At 34.5% G+C, this 17682-nt stretch overlaps 2 protein-coding genes across 2 annotated transcripts; one reads left to right on the forward strand and one right to left on the reverse strand.

The window, feature by feature from the left end:
• The first annotated feature begins 1095 nt into the window (after positions 1–1095).
• LOC107866912 (V-type proton ATPase 16 kDa proteolipid subunit) lies at positions 1096–4875 on the forward strand. The gene is made up of 3 exons (XM_016712954.2): positions 1096–1398; positions 2350–2635; positions 4495–4875. Exons 1-3 carry the CDS (start codon positions 1317–1319, stop codon positions 4625–4627), a joined length of 501 nt encoding a protein of 166 aa, XP_016568440.1. The 5' UTR covers positions 1096–1316; the 3' UTR covers positions 4628–4875.
• Positions 4876–9297: 4422 nt separating this feature from the next.
• LOC107866913 (probable LRR receptor-like serine/threonine-protein kinase At4g36180) lies at positions 9298–13176 on the reverse strand. Its single transcript, XM_016712955.2, has one exon. It carries the CDS (start codon positions 12908–12910, stop codon positions 9533–9535), a length of 3378 nt encoding a protein of 1125 aa, XP_016568441.1. The 5' UTR covers positions 12911–13176; the 3' UTR covers positions 9298–9532.
• Positions 13177–17682: the final 4506 nt, after the last annotated feature.

The raw sequence follows: 17682 nt of genomic DNA on the forward strand, positions 1-17682 counted from the left end.
TCTTTTTGTTGTCATTGAGCACAGGCACTTGCTTGCCAGTAAATGTGTCATGCCAATTGCTGCTGTTGAGTGTTGATTCACCTTATCTTTCCGATTTTCAGTGTGCAAATCATGTGATTATGATAAACCAGGTTGAAGGTGGAAGCTGAGAAGAAAGTTTTCCTGATGAGCTTAAACATGGTTTCTGAAGTTGAATTGCCGGTGCTTTTTGTAAATGTAGCATCGTCTGTGTTTTCCCCCCTTTATAAAACGCTACATTCTTTGGGTTTGTTGCAGTCTCTTTATAATAGTTTATTACCTGCTCTTTTCGACCTTCTAATAAATATCTCCGAGTGAATATAAAATTGCTACAAAATCATTTGAAGACGTATACAATGTTTGTTTCTTGCAGCTCGATGTTTGTTTCTATAATTAGATGCTACAAGGGTTATGTTTGCATCAAAGGACAGGAACGATTTTAGTGGAACATCTTTTGGCATCTAAAGGTAATTAAATGCCTGTGGACATTATTTTATTGGTTTAAACTTTAAACCATCACTTGAATATCCACAGTAGGTTCAGTGTAATTTCAGTTTCAACATGATCTAGTCTCTTTTTTGAGCTGATTAACTCAGGTGCATTATAAACACTTTTAGGAAGAATTGGAGGTGAGAAGGGTAGACTTTGTCTAAGGGACAGACAATTACACTAATACGCATGATCCCATGGTCTATAGATGACTATCCTTTTATCCCTTTGTCGCTTGCTTTCCTAATCAACTGTAAAAACTTACACGCATTCGGTGTATATGTCAAATTAATATTTTTACCTATGATTAAGTAATTAAATTAAGTAAAATATATGTTAATTAATTATAGTTAAGTAACATGAATTTTAAATTCAAACACATGACACATACATCGATTGCGCGTAAGTTTTAACCCTAATCAACCTGGATCTCAAGAAAACCTGGTGTTGGGCTTACTAATACCTTTGGTCTTTAGCCGTTTTAGCTCCTGGCCCAACAACTAAGCCAGATATTTGCACATGTAAATGTCAAACTTCAAACATCTCCCAAACATTTTATGTAGAGTCTTTAACTTTAGATATCAAGTCAATTTTACACATTACAGTTATAACTTAAATACTGTTCAAGAAAAACTTAAATAGCGTTCACAGAATGGGCCAAGGCCCCACATACTCCTGTAGAAACAATCGGGTCAAGGCCCATTTTAAACCATGGATGTAGATGAATCAATCATCCAACAATTCTGATTAACACACACTCGGATCGCTAATCACTTTGTTTCCAAATTCGAAGAAGAAGAAGAATAAAAATGGGATCTTCGAGGTTTAGCGGCGATGAAACGGCACCGTTTTTCGGCTTCCTCGGCGCTGCAGCTGCCTTAGTCTTCTCATGTAACTCTTTCGCTCCAATTTTCCATTTCCATTACATCTATGCTATGAATTTTTCCTATTTTTGGGGAATATAAATCTAATTGTAACTCTGTAAAGTTGCTGCCATATCATCTGGAGGTCTCGGGTTCATCCCGTGGAAACAGCCTCCATAAATTCAACTAAGGCTGCTGCATACAATAGACGCTTGTGATCCAGACGTTCTAACTAAGGGTGCTGCTTACAATAGACCCTTGTGATCCAGACCTTCTTTGAATTGGAGGTTTAATGCATCGGACTGTCCTCTTATAAATCTAATTGAACTGGTTCAAGCCGTGGAAACAACCTCTTGCAGAAATGCAAGATAAGACTGCGTACAATAGAAACTTGTGATCCAAACATTCTCTGAACGGGAGTTTTAGTGCACTGGACCATCCTTTTATACATCCAATTGTAACTGGTTCAAGCCGTGGAAATAGCCTCTTGCAGAAATGCAAGGTAAGGCTGCGTATAATCGACCCTTGTGATCCAGACCTTCCTTGAGTTGGAGCGTTAGTGCACCAGAATACCCTTTTATAAATCTAATTGTAACTAGTTCAAGCTGTGGAGACAGCCTCTTGCAGAAATGCAAGGTAAGGCTCTGTACAATAGAAACTTGTGATCCAGACATTCCTTGAACGGGAGCTTTAGTGCACCGAATTGTCCTTTTATAAATCTAGTTGTAACTGGTTCAAGTCGTGGAAGCAACATCTTGCAGAAATGCAAGGTAAAACTACGTATAATCAGCCGTTGTGATCCATCTAATTGTAACTGGTTCAAGCCAGGGAAACAACCTCTAGCAGAAATGCAAGGTGAGGCCACCTATAATAGACCATTGTGGTCCAGCTCATCCCTGGACCTCACACATAGCGAGAGCTTTAGTGCACCAGGCTGCCTTTTTATAAATCTAATCGTATTTTTTTTGGGTTAATTTAGGTATGGGTGCAGCTTACGGTACAGCGAAAAGTGGTGTAGGAGTAGCGTCGATGGGTGTAATGCGTCCAGAATTGGTAATGAAGTCTATTGTTCCAGTTGTTATGGCTGGAGTTTTGGGTATTTATGGGTTAATTATTGCTGTTATTATTAGTACTGGGATTAATCCTAAAACGAAGTCCTATTATTTATTTGATGGATATGCTCATCTTTCATCTGGTCTTGCCTGTGGTCTTGCTGGTCTTTCTGCCGGTATGGCTATTGGAATCGTTGGTGATGCCGGTGTTAGGTATTTTTCTGCTTCTGTTAATTTTTCTATATCTTGTTTAATCCTCGTGCTGTCTTATAGTGTATCGTGTTGTTTGCTTAAATACAATGTTTGTTCTGATTGTTACTTACATTTTATGGTATAATATCACTAAATCCATCATTAGGTAACAATCGGTTTTTGTATGATCACATCGTTTCTGATTTTATGAAATGATCAATTTGGTGTGATCATGTTGTCTTTCTTTTGTGTAATGATCGATTTGGTGTGATCGCGTCATTTCTCATGTTGTGTAACGATCCATTGGTGTGATTGCGTTGTTTCTCATTTTGTGTAATGATCGACTTAGTCTGATCACGTAGTTTCTCATTTTGGGTAACAATTGACTTGGTTTGATCAGGTCGTTACTTTTTTTTCTTCTCGTTTTGTCTTTATTTATGAATATAATAATCGTATTTTATCCTTTACTCTACCTTTTATGGTAGCTCCACCCATATCCTACTTTTTTAGTAGTTCATCCTTCAAATTTATTGATGTGTGACATTTTGTAATGATGGAAAGCAATACAATCTATCCAAATGTTTTATTCATTAAAACAATATAGTACAATACAATATAATACATTATGAATCAATATGTAACAACCATCCAAACAAAGTGTTCACATATAAATTATTTAGGATTGAAATGGATATAGAAATTCATTAAGATGTACATGATTTATACAGAGGATATCAGCTATTTTGATATCACAGTGTCGGTTGGTTGATTGTGTTTAATTGTATTCTTGTTTTGGTATTAAGTTAAAGAGCGTGTAGATTTGGATCTTTACTCAATTTGGCACGATTTTGTTACCTTATGGAATATCTATGTGTTGTAATGTAATGATCCGTCCGGAATTACTAGCATAGCTTTTATTTGTGGTCCTTTATTAGAGGTTTAATCTTTTCCAGGATTTTCATTACGTAGTTGTCTGAAATGAGTAATGGTGAATTGTGTATTTGCGTGAGAGATTTGAGGATAACAAAGATTGTGGGCTGTTTCTTTCACCTTTTAACATAGGGCTCACTGCAAATTCCAATTCCTCGATCTTTACTTGCGTGACTGTTTTCTGTGATAAAATTAATAGATGATCTTTTGTGAATAAGTAGATCCTGGATGATTGATTCTGTTTAACTATAGAACCGTTCTTCATGACTGATTGGTGTTGCTGAGGGAGGGTGCAAAAAGCGGGATGCTGGAGATTGGTGGTTATAACGTTGGGCAATAGCAATTGTGCGTGTTGGGGTTGAAGTGAATGTTGGGCTATAGGCCTGTAGAAATTCTGCATGTTGGGGGTTGGAATGGGAAAGTGGAGATTAAATTCACCATAAAAGATTATGTTTTTCTTTGTTGGTTTCAAGAGAATTTCCAGGGAAGCTTTGGTCTAGCAGTAAGAGTGCAAGGCATGTATGGGCTAGGCGCGTATCACGGATTCAAATCCTTCTACAAGCTTTGTATTTAAGTGGGGAGGGTATAGATGTAGATCCCTTATTCACCAAGTTTAAAACCGTAAGCCACGGGCCTTAGGGATTTGTTGGTTATCAAAAAGGAAAAAGAAAAGAAACCCGGTTTCATTGTTGCTTAGCTATCGTACTTTTAGGCCTTGGTGGCTTAACTGAGTACTATATACAGTAACAGTTTCACGTTGTAGTCATGTAGGAGTTGTTGGTTAACTAATGTAGGGTTGATAATCACAACTTCACTGCTCTTTCATAAGGCTTCCTTGTGTAGCATATTGCACTTCTTCATTTATCCTTTACTCGGGAACGAGGTTTCCTTACTTGAGGTGAGATGAGAGACCAATTAATGGTACGTTTCTTTGTTTCTATTATTTGCAGAGCTAATGCACAGCAGCCAAAGCTTTTTGTTGGAATGATTCTGATCCTTATTTTTGCTGAAGCCTTGGCTCTTTACGGCCTTATTGTTGGTATCATCCTTTCTTCTCGCGCTGGTCAATCTAGAGCAGAGTAGAGAAAGAGTGCACCTGTTTTATATTTGTGAAGTATCTTTGTTTTTCTTACACGTCGGACAAGCTAGTCTGGCTGTTGAAATCACTTTTTTGTTAGTGTTGGCCTCTGACATTATGTATTTTTGATTGCTTTGGCTAGAAGAATTGGTTCGTTTGTGCCAATCAGCTGTAGATTAGATCTCTCAATAAAGATACTATCAACTTTTCTGATGCTCCATTTTTCAAATACAATAATTGGATTGCTGTAAAATGTTCCCTGTAGTGTAGATTTGCATGGCCAATCAGCTGTAGATTAGAACAGTTCTATATATGTTTTGTACTTGAAGTTTCTACTTTTAACTTCAAATATTCTTCTTTGTTGGTAAGTTGCATTTGCGTGGCCTTGTATTACCTAGAGTTTAGCTGGCCTTCTGCATAGGGGTTTGATTCCCTTTGGGCACATATAAAGTTCTCTTTTTGTTTTTGCTTTCTCCTAACCAAGGGTCTATCGGAAACAACCTCTCTACCTGTCAAGGTAGGGGTAAAGTCTTTATACGTTCTATTCTCTTCAGACTCCACTTGTCGCATTACCTTGAGTTTCTTCAATAATGGCTTGGTAAAGTCTTTAACAAGGCACCAAATTAGTAGCTAACATAAATATTGAGATGGTTCAAATTTATAGAAAAAAAATGGCTTTAGCATTATTAAGGAAGCGAGGAAAAAGTCTTCTTGTTTGTGGTGTTGCAATGAATATATTAGCTGATAATAGTGATTATTATGTTTGCTCTAATATCGGGATAAATAATTTCAGTTCGAACTAATATCTCACACCAAATATGGGATAAAATAGTCTTTTATTTTATTTCAAAGCTATTTATTCCTTATGTCTCACACCAAACGATCCCGTATAGTATATTATGTATTCTACCACATGCAAAGCAATTCATAATTCCAGTTTCCCATTATTTCGACCGTTAAGCTAGTTGATTCTTGGAACTGGCATGTATACTTTTTTTTTTTAATAAATATTATAAAAGTATATAACTATGAAAACCTTAAAATAATGTCATATTACTCCATACATATACCATATAGGTATTTTAAATATCATTGCTACTTGGATAAAAGAATCTGACTTGTAAGGAGAACGAAGTGGGAACCTTTTATGAAAAGTGGTGAATCAGAATATAAATAGGCAATAAATAATGTTTCACCATAGGTTAAAAATTACAGCCATATAAATTTCATATCTGACATAGACCCATCACTGATAAGTCAAGTACTTTATATTGATGTTATATAGCCTGTGTTCTGAAGACTATAATTTAGGTGGAGTCAGAAATTCACAAGACTTAATTTTATTTTATTATTTTTTTATTTTTCAAGGTCCTCACAGCCGACAACCATGAGACTAATCCTCTATTTCCACAGCCGACGATCGTGAGACTGCCAGCCATGAGATTAATCCTCCATTCCTTTGTCAGCGCACTAAGCGGTAGGGAACTGACCACTGAGTTTGCTCCATTCGCCAGAGGCGGGGATCGAGCCCCCGACCCATGCTTAAGAGACATGGTGCTGAACCACCATACCAACTTTAGTGGCTGACTTAATTTTATCTGCTCCTCTTGCTTAAGGAACATGGTGCTGAACCATCATGCCAACTCTAGTTGTTCACTTAATTTTATTTTCAGATAGATCTATTTGTATTATTTTAATTATAGAAAAAGTAGAGAATCCAAAAATTTGAAAAATTCAAGGTCGAATAATACATCACAATCCAGCTTTGGATGGTTGTTACCCATTGTATCATATCATGTTGTTAGTTTGAATGTAATATTTATTTTTATTATTAATTAAATTTTATTATATTATGTTGTTAAATTCATTGTTAGGTAACGACCACAAATCTCATTTGGTGTAATGACGACTAATTTGGTCTTGTTAATAGGAACAAAAAAGTGTTTATATTTGTAACGATATAAACTAGAATACTCATCCGAGCCGCAAGAACATGTACATATGAAATACGAGAATTTCCACCTAGTGGTGCTACCCGAAGATTTAAATGAATAGCCATCGTTGTTAAGAACAGTCGAGATCCAATGAGAATTTGCAGGTAGCTTGGTCTTATTGACATCAAAAACGAAAGTTGTAAAAAACGAAAGGGACATCATTAGTCTTTACTTGATATTTAATATCCTATTTTGCTTTTTACTCTTCATATATTTTATTTTTAAGTTTATACTTTAAATTATTGACATGTAACATTTTATAAGGACAAAAAACAATTAAAAAAAATAGGTAAAAGAGCCCACACGACATGTCTACGCGAATATATCTCTCAAATAATGATAGTTAATAACATTTATATGATTTAATATAACTAAAAATTACACAAATACACAACGTATGTTTTCAATATTACAAAAAATCTCAACTCTCTAAGCATATTATAAAAATCCCAACATATATATAAAATGTTATGTATATGTCGGTCATGCTATGTATATTAATAGAGAAAAAGAGTAGAGTAATTAAAAAAATGGGAGAGAGTGTAATTACTTCGATTAGAGTGTAATTACTTCGATTATTTATAAAAATCCTTATAAGATTAACCTCCAAATATTGTTCATTTACCTATAATATATATTATGTGTAAAAAAAGTCACGATATATTTATTTATATTTATTAGAAAAATAAATAATCAGAATAAGATAGGAGAGAGGACCACATAGCTGGTCAAAGCAGTAGCTTATTTCCGTAAAATCCGACGTGGGTTTCTTATTTGGACAAGCCAATTCTCAAATAGTCCACCAAAATAACACATAATAAAAATATTATTATTTTATTTAGTTCCCTTTCCCCGTAAAATTAATTACCAGTAATATCAAAATTAATTAGGTATGATATGAAACAATTATAACTTACGAAAGACATGATCTTTGATAGGAAGGGGTGAAAGACTCGAATTAGGATAAAAGATTAGTGGGTAGGAGTTTCGCCGTGATAGATAGTAGGGATGAATGCTTGATTTGTATCTGCATCTGAAGTTTCTTGTTCGTGGTGTTTCGATGATGTATTTGATTTTATAGTATTACCTTGTGGATCTTGTTTCTTTTATTATTCAGGCAGTGTGTTATAGTTTTGTTATGTGCTTTTATATTTTTTTATTTGTTATATTGTTATCTATCATGAGTCGGAGGTCTATCGAAAACAAGTTCTCTACTTCATCTGAGGTAATGGTATGGACTGCATACACATTACCCTCTCTAAACTCTACTTTGTGAAAATACATTTAGTATGTGGTTGTTTTTGGTGTTGTAAAGTTAACATGGAGTGATAAATACTCTTTTTATTTAAATAGAAATCTCGAATTTGAATTTTGCAAAATTTAAAGTTGCCTTCGTAAGAAAATGTCTCACCTTCAATATGAAATTTAATGATGTGAATTCAAATATAATCGACCTTCAATATGTGTATCTAACGCCACCAATAACAACAACAATATATCCAATGTATTTCCGCCCAGTGAGGTCTGAGGATAGAGTGTACGCAGACCATGTCACTACCTCAGGTGAAATAGAGAGGTTGTTTCCGATAATACGTGTATTAGGGATCATTTGATAGAGTGTATAAGAATAATGCAAAATATAGTGTATTAGTAATGTTTGTGTTAGTTATGCTTGTATTTTTCTTATGCAGTGTTTGGTTCGATGTATTAAAAAAAACATGAATTATATAATTTCTATTTTTTTTTCTTTTTTACATAATACTCTCAACATATATGTTGGAAAGGTTGCGAATTTTTTTTTTGAGGGGTAATAGGGTCTTTAAGTATATTAATACATGCATTAGATCCATTACATTACTAATGTCATGAATTTTGAGGTATTAGTAATACACGCATTAGTTATATATAAGATAAAAAAATATATCAAATAAGATACTACTAATACACATTAAATTAATGCATGCATTAACATTTCAATTTATTCTGCCAAACGATCCCAAAAGGCTAATGGAAACGCCTGGGAGTGTGTGACCCCACAAATTTTCTTTTCCCATAAAAAAGTTTGGCTTCAGTTTTCACTGTCACATTAACGGCTACTTTCTTATATATATTTATCCCTCTTTGAATACTACTGTATTTTCCACTTGTATCTATTCTCTTTATTTTATTCTTTTCATTATAATCTTTTGGCGGGAATTCATGTTATTGGTCCCACCTGATTCCCCTGAATTCTGAATTATATAAAGTACGCATACCACTTTATTAATTAACTTGTCCCTTACAATCTCTGTGATGATATTTGGTAGAACACAAAGCTTAATTTAAAAAAAAATAAAAATTTAAGTTTATAATTTAAAATAAGTCATCGATATTTTTATAATTGGATTCGAGAAAGAGATTATGAAAATTTTGGGATAGAGGAGTGTAATAATTTAGTGTAAGATAGAAAATGAAGGATGAGCCAAAAACCTTGAGATTGTTGACTACTAATGGTTGGTGATATGTATTTAATTGATTCACACATTATCATGAGCATGTGCCTAATGTACTACACATTTCATCCTTCTTAAGAGTTTGTTTAGATTGACTTATACCTTATGGCTTTTAAAAGTGCTTAAACACTACAAAAATTGCTTTAAAACAACTAAAACAAGTCGATCCAAACAGGCTCTAAGTAGAGATGTTGAAGAAAGATGAGGTCTTTATTTACAAACACATCAGAGATGAATTTAATACTTGCACACAACCAACAATGTACAAACTTTTTTTGTTTTGTTTTTTTCTAAAGAAAAAAGAAGTTAATGATAATGAATGGAGTAACAATACATTGAAGAGATACATGAACAACATTGAACTGAGAAAATGAAGGAAATTTTCCTGCAAATTGATTTTCATTGCAAAGAATTGAACTTTTCATCACATTGGTGAAGGAAGAGTTGTAGGATCAGCTGAAGAGGGAATATCAGGACCAACGCGGCAGCCTTCGAGCATGAATACAATATCGGTCATCGATGGTCTTTCTTGAGGATCAGGCATGGTGCAAAGCAAACCAACTTTGATTCCCAACAAGAACTCTTCCCATTCTGATGATTCAGGATCCAATTCAAGCAACCCCGGCTCGAGTAATTCTGAAATTTGGCCTCTTTGTAGTTGTCTCTTCACCCATTTGACAATGTCCTCGTCCCCGTTGAACATTACTGGCTTTCTTCCTGTTAGTATCTCTAACAATACAATCCCAAAACTGTATACATCAGCTTCTTTTGTAGGTTGTCCGGTTAATGTCACTTCAGGTGCTATGTAGCCTAGAGTTCCGACTGGGGTGGAGGATGTTGAAGTCTCTGCTGGGGTTGCTACTTGGCTTAGTTTATCTAAACCAAAATCAGAAAGATGAGCTTCAAAATCTGCATCAAACAATACATTTTGTGGCTTTACATCCCCATGAACCAATGTAACTGAATGAAGATAAGCTAAGCCGCGAGCAATGCCAAGCGCAATCAGGTGGCGCATTGGCCAATTGAGCACATGGCCATCCTGATGAGATGCCTCTTGTAAAAGAGTGGCAAGATTTCCGTTAGGCATGTAATCGTATATGACAAGTCGAACATCAGGTGGTGGTCCTACATAGTATCCACGAACAACAGTCAAATTGCGATGCTTCACCTTGCCAAGGGATTCGGCTTCCTTGCGGAATGTGTTCACTTCGATTGATGTATCAGGAAGTCGACGGATAGCCAAGACCATTCCATCTGCAAAAGTGGCTTTGAATACTAGGCCATATTTTCCACGGCTTAACACATTTTCCTCATCAAATTGTCTCGTCGCTTCTAAAGTCTCTGCATAAGTAATCTTGTTGTTGAACATAACAAGCTTTGGACCTCCATTCTCTCCACTTCCACGACCCGCTTCTCCTCCTGAACTTGCACGGCCTGGGCTTCGCTTCTTCCCTTCGGCTGAACGTCCTCTTAGCCTTTTGTGCCAAAGTATAAGTCCATAGATGTACCCACAACAACACACTGCCACGAGAAAGGCCCCTACAGCAGCCAAAACAATGAACAAGATCAACTTCTTTCTTTTCCTTTTACCCTTACTGCACTCCTTCAATGGCTTTCCACACAAATCTTTATTCGCAGCAAATAAAGAAGGGTCCTTGAACCGAGAACCCAAAGCCTCTGGAATCTCACCCTCGAGATGATTATGGGAAACATTCAAGTACTTCAGGCTGGAAATCAGAGACAGACTTGAAGGAATTGATCCATTCAAATTATTTGACGAGAGATTGAGCATTTCCAAATTTGACAATCTAGACAATGACTCTGGTATGGGACCTGAGATATGGTTGGAATCCAACAAGAGAGTAGCCAGAGACAACCAATTAGAGATGTTTTCTGGGATTTCCCCAGTTAGTCTATTCCGACCCAAATCAAGCTTCCTTAGATGAGATAAACGTGACAAATCCTTTGGAATTTGACCTGTTAAATGATTTCCTCGAAGCTCAAGCACTTGAAGGCCAGAACAGTTGCCCAACTCTGCTGGAATTGAGCCATTAATACCATTGTTAGACATGGAAAGAACTTTCAAGGATGTAAGGAAACCATATGTCTTAGGAACTTGCCCGGAAAAGGCATTAGATGACAGATTCAAATATTCCAGACCAGATAAACTGCTAAAACCTTCAAGACCATCCCCAGTTAACATGTTCTCTTGTAAAGCCACAACTCGTAGGCTTGGCAGCCCGAAAATCTCAAAGGGTAATTCACCAGATAAGCTTTGCTTGCTCAAATCAAGAGTTGTCAGCCTCAACAAACTTCCAATGCTAGTCGGAATGTTCCCCGAGAACCCACAATTACTGACATTTAAACTCTCTAACCCTTGCAACCTTCCAATTTCTCTTGGAATTTCACCAGAAAACACGTTGCTAGACAAATTCAAAGCACTCAAATTGGTAAGCATCATAAGGTTTTGAGGCAAACTCCCATTCAAATCATTCATGCTCAAATCCAAAAACTCCAACTCATAAAGACTCCCGAAACTAGTTGGAATCAACCCAGAAAACCGATTCCCACTAAGCAACAGCATTCTCAACGCGATCAAATTACCCAAGAACTCCGGAATTAAACCAGAAAAACGATTGCCACCTAGATCAAGTACTTCAAGTGAAGCAAAATTCACAATACTAGCAGGAATTTCACCAGTTAATGTATTGTTACCCACTCTTAACTCCTCAAGCAACCTTAAAGTCCCTATACTATTAGGCAAAGTCCCAGAAACTGCATTCCCAGAGATATCAAGAACCTTCAACGCCGAAAAATTCGTCAACCATTCAGGAAAAACACCATTAATATGATTCCCGTGAAGGTTCAAGACCTCTAAAACACTCGAACACGTTGCATTCTCGGGTTTAGTTAAACCCGTGATTGCATTAACACCTAAATCAATGATCCTAGTAGTACAGAAAAGCGATTCAGGGACCACACCAGATAGTTGATTTCCCGATAATGAAATTACCTGTAAACTAGAAAGTGAACCAACTGTTGCAGGGATTAAACCTTGCAGATGGTTATCACTAGTACTCAAGTGTATCAACGAGGAAATGTTCGAAATCGCTGAAGGTAAAGTGCCGTAAAGTTGATTAGAATCGAGCCAGAGATACTCTAACTTCTGTAAAATACCAATACTCACCGGAATCTCACCGGCAAATCGATTGAACGACAAGTTTAAAAGTTCAAGCTGAGAACCATTTGAGAAGTTGCTCGGGATGCTACCGGAGAGAAGATTAGAAGAAAGATCAAGAAGCCTGAGACTTGCAGGTACATTACCGGAAACATGACCGGAGAGAAAGTTATGAGCAAGGTTCAAAACCTGAAGATTGGTGAGATTGGAAATAGCAGCAGGAACTTCACCGGAAAAGGAGTTGTAATGAAGGTAAACAGCACGTAGCAAAGCACATTGAGCTAATTCAGGTGGTATAGAGCCATTAAAATGGTTAGAATGTAAGCTTAACCTACGTAGCTGTCGTAAATTAGCTATATTTTTAGTAATCAAACCACTGAGGTGGAAACTAGGTAAGCGGATTTCACGAACTCTGCCGGCATTACAAAATACACCACGCCAATCACATGGTGCTGAAGGAGTGTTGAAATCCCACCCGTCTAATACGCCGAGTGGGTCTTCTAAGTTCCGTTTGAATGAGAGCAGCGCAGCCATTTCCGTTTCGGTTACGTTATCCGCCATTGAAATAGAAAAAACAGTGGCAATTAGCAATGTGAGAGGTAGAAGAAAAGTAGCCGTTGACATGAGAAAGAGTGGGGTAAGGAGAAGTTGATGAAGTGAGGAAGAACAAAGGGGAAGTTGGGTGTGTTAATGGAGTTTGTATTGGAAGTGGGGAAGAGAGGAGCGTATGAACTGTTAAAAAAAAAAATCAGTTTGGGAAGTAGAAGAAGAAGAAGGGACTGACAAAGACTAACGCCATGTATTGTGCTATGCACAGTGGCTTTGTTAGAGTAAAAACTTAATTGGGCATCGGTGTTTACGCCAAATTACTACTCGTTTCGTGTTAAACATACACTATACCCAAACAATGGCATGTAGAGTTCATGTTATTTAAATATAATTATTTAATTATGATAAAAATATTAATTTGGCGCCTCAAACACGTATGTAATTCTTTCGGAGACCCAACTTATACTCCTCTTCTGTTTTTTAAGTAAGAAAAAGAATGACAAATTTTATATTTAGTAACAATTTGATTTTAATGTTTATTCTATTTTTAATAAAATAATTTATAACTGCATAAACATCTATCACTTATTTCAGACTCGAATTATTTTAGAGGGAGATATAACGTGTATATGCTAGAGTAAATATTCCATGTGAAGAACTTTTTACCCTTTGTGGGTGACAATGAAACTTTTTATTTTTTTTCAAACAACATAAATTTCGACGGTTTAAAATTTAATTACATAAAATTTTAACATTTTATATAATTATTGAAAATTTTGATTTTGGATTTGTCGAGTTACATAATTAGCTCTCGATACGTTCAACAAAGATACAATTTTTTTCATTTGTAACAATATATAATTAGTTCCCGATATATTTTTTTAATTTTGGTATGTAGAGATATATAAATACATCCGGTGAATATACAAAAAGTACATAATTAGCTTTCCAATAAATCTAAGAAAGATATATAATTAGTTGAAATTTTTATAATTAATTTGGAAGAATAGAAAATTGTGTAAATATGATAAATTAAGATGTATATTTATGTTATTTTCCCCCTTTTTGTTGGTCCATCTCCCCTTTTACTTCTTCCCAGAAAGGTTATTCAGAGTTCCTTGTTCTCATTCGCAACAGTAAGAATATTGATTTTAATCTAATGCAATAGTACCTAGATTAGATAAATGGATCCAAGGGGAGAATTTGCCCTTTTATAAATTGATAGGATTGTTACCTTTATCCTTATTGAAATGAATTAGGTTTGTTCAAAGTGACTATATATTAATATAAACATTTCTAATATGTGTGCCTTTTATAGGGGCAAAAGGTTAGATTTTCCCTTAAACTATATAAAATGATCTAAGATATACCAACAAATTTTAAACAATTGCACCTTTTTCCTTATTCTGTATTAATTTTAATTTTTTGTCTTGCATAGTAAATAACTTTTTCGTTGAATATAAATTTATACTTTCGTATCATAATATTTCATAAGCTAAGTCGGAAACTTCAATTTTTAGAGAATTTGTGCCATATTAGGTAAAAGTGCAATTACTAAAGAACAAAAAGTAAAAACCAGCCTGTTTATAGGGTAAAACTTACAATTTTATAGTATTAGGTAGCAGTAATTTCTTCCTACTCATCAACTTACAATTTTATTTCCTCATCTCTAAATTAAGGGCCATTCTAACACCTACTATAATAATTTTACTTTTTGGATGACATGACTCAATTTATATTATTTTTAATATGAAAAAGTGAAGTCTTAAAAAGTGCATGAAAAAAAGGGTTTACCTTTCTGCGGCTTTTGACAAAATAGAGTTATTATTCCTTCATTAATTGACAATATGGATGAGGTAAAAGGACATTGACAACAATGATTAAATGGATTTGGTTCCTAGTATGTGAAAAAGTTAGTAGTGGAGTGTTAAGTATTTCTTTATTCTCAGTAAGAGGTTTTAAATTCGAGCATAGGGTATAGAATGGAGCATTTTACCTCCGTAGTGGAATTTTCATCGCAAATTTAAATTAGTCAAGCTCTAATATGAATATCGAATATCGGCCCGCTAAAAAAAAAGAAGAACAATGATTAAATGGATGTGGTTCGTAGTATGTGGAAAAGTCGCAGTGGAGTGTTAAGTATTTCTTCATTCTCAGTAAGAGGTTTTAAATTCGAGCATAGGGTATAGAATCGTCTCTGACAGGGAGCATTTTACCTCCGTAGTGGAACTTTCGATATAAATTTAAATTAGTCAGACTCTAATATAAATACCGAATATCGGTCCGAAAAAAAAAAAAAAGATTAAATGCGACTGGATTCTTTGTGTGTTTTTGGTTGAGAGGGTCACGTAAGGAAAAACATGTTATCAAATGTGTATAGTGTCCATTACATTAAAGCCGATGTTCACTCCTTTAGCCTGATTTCTTGATTATGTTTCTTTAAAGTTCTTAGATTGATTAAACAATAAAGATAATTTTTCTTTTCATTTTGCAATCAATATCATGAATTGGGGCCTCTTTTGGTGTCCAATTACACTTTTTCCCGATTTTTGATTTGGTGTTCAATATTTATATGGAAACTCCGATCAATTTAGATTTGTGTCAGAGTAAGGTTCATTAAAGAGAAAACTACCAACTCCCTAGCCTGTAGGATTATTTTTTTCATATCTAAATCGTAAACTCAAGACATTTGGTTAAGTATGGAGGAATCATATTTATCCCATCACAATCCTTAATGATGGTTTCCAATTATTGTTTTCTATTTCTTGTATGATTTTTGTTATCTGTACCGGAGTCTCGACCAATTTGGGTTCCGTGCCACTTATGGTCATTAGATGGAAAAACACTAACTCTAGATGGACAAGCACTAACTCACTACTAGCATTTTTTCCACACGGAACGTAGAGCCCCGGTTAAGGGCTAGTGGATTGTACTTTGTTCCACCATAACCCTAAGTGGTGTCCTAATACTTTTTTTTTTTTTTTTTTAAATAACAATTGACCTGATATTTGATATTCTTATGGAAGTCCCCGATTAGTTTTAATTTAAACTTTAAAGGAAGAAGCACTACCTTCCGATTAAATTTTTTTTTCATATACTCAAAGTTTGAACTCAAAATCTTTAATTAAAAGTAAATGGATCCTATTTATTACGTCATACTACTAGGTAGTGGTCATGCCTTCCCCAATTACTCCATTGTGATTCCCTCTTTCAACTCCATCACTTTTAAGATGTGAGGATGTTGAATGCAATAAAAAATGTTCTTTGGACCACTCTTCACTATCACCCACTAAAATTCTTATGGTTGGGGATATATATATATGGGATATTTAGTTGGTCTCATGTAGATATGGAATGAAGTAATATAAATGGATGTGGTTCCTAGTGCAAAAGATACACATTTGATATTATATGTTGTTACCAAAATAGTTATCCAATACTAACAAACCAAACATCATCATCATAATAATAGAAATTTCAATTATCTCTAGTCTACATATGGGGTCGCTCGGTTTGTCATGCACTTTAAAAAAACAAATTAGCATAGATTATATTCCTTATAAGTAATATCGTGTTTAATTAGTTGGATGTACAAACAAATGTTATTATCGGATAACTTGATATAATATTTCATTTGTCTCATTAAACTCCCATACAATAATAAGTATTCTTCCATCTCAAAATAAAGTGTCATTTTAGCTTATTTCACGCTCCCTCATTAAGAAAAATAATGAATAAAAGGTATAATTTATTAAATTACCCCTACTTATTAGATGTGTACTAGTATTTTATATATATATATATAGGATAGAGCATAAATAAAAATGTTTTAGTGATGCTAATGGAACAGCCAACTAATTAGGAAAAATAAGCAATGAAATTGCAATATTTCTCTAGTGATTTTGTGAACTCGTTACTTGTCCATTTCTTCTCTATTGAAGCATTCATCATCTTCACATATTTCGTAAAAGAGTAGGTGTATTGGATGTTCACATCAAATAAATAAATATATGTCATGTATTTACTCGGTCATTAAGTAACCATGTTTACTAATTGATATATATATTCTTAATTTATTTAATTGATCACTTGATCATGATAAGTTATTACAATTTGGTGTAAACACGAGAGACCAATAATTTCTTACAATTCAGCCTTGCAAACACATGATCATGCTGAAAGTACAACGGGATTTTTAATTCCTTCATGTAAGGAATTTGAGTTTGTCTTTTTTATTGTTGTACTTGCAGAATGTGAGATTGAAGTTGTCTTCATATTTTGTCAATGGCGATATGTTCCATGTTGCATGTTTTTTTGTGTTTGTCAAATAGAAGTAGTCAGCTTAAACATTGCGAATATGACACCTTTTAGTAGATATCAATGATCATCTAGACATTATTATTAATTTTTTATGTTACAAAAGATAATTAAAACACTATCATCGCATTCTATTTTTTCATATATCATAGTTGTTATAGTTGGATTGGCATACATAGTTTCCGAGTATATAGTGTAAAAATTCCGAAATTCAGATGTTGTTAATGTGGAATATTACATATGTCCCAAGGAAAACTATGCAATATGATAAACATAGAGAATGTATCCATCGTACATAGCAATAATTTGTAAAAATTATATTACGTATTACATAGTGAGATTTTGAGTAGCAAATATGTTCTTTTAAAAAAACAATAATTAAAGATAGAGGAAGAGATTACAATATGAGGAATCAAACTCTACTAGGTAAAAGTTTAGGGTATATCTACATGTGTGTATCACGATTCCAATCCGATTTTATAGCTCAAATTGTAGGTTCCTTTCAAATAAGTAAAGATTTTACCTACATT

The sequence above is a fragment of the Capsicum annuum genome, chromosome 4 (genome assembly GCF_002878395.1).
Source record: "Capsicum annuum cultivar UCD-10X-F1 chromosome 4, UCD10Xv1.1, whole genome shotgun sequence".
Lineage (NCBI taxonomy): Eukaryota > Viridiplantae > Streptophyta > Magnoliopsida > Solanales > Solanaceae > Capsicum > Capsicum annuum.

What these genes read in the sequence shown, in the direction of transcription:
- LOC107866912 (XM_016712954.2), top strand. Translation starts at nt 1,317, where the DNA reads ATGGGATCTTCGAGGTTTAGCGGCGATGAAACGGCACCGTTTTTCGGC. An exon ending in AGCTGCCTTAGTCTTCTCAT is followed by an intron (nt 1,399 to 2,349) that starts GTAACTCTTTCG and finishes GGGTTAATTTAG; the next exon opens with GTATGGGTGCAGCTTACGGT. An exon ending in GTTGGTGATGCCGGTGTTAG is followed by an intron (nt 2,636 to 4,494) that starts GTATTTTTCTGC and finishes TATTATTTGCAG; the next exon opens with AGCTAATGCACAGCAGCCAA.
- LOC107866913 (XM_016712955.2), bottom strand. Translation starts at nt 12,910, where the DNA reads ATGTCAACGGCTACTTTTCTTCTACCTCTCACATTGCTAATTGCCACT.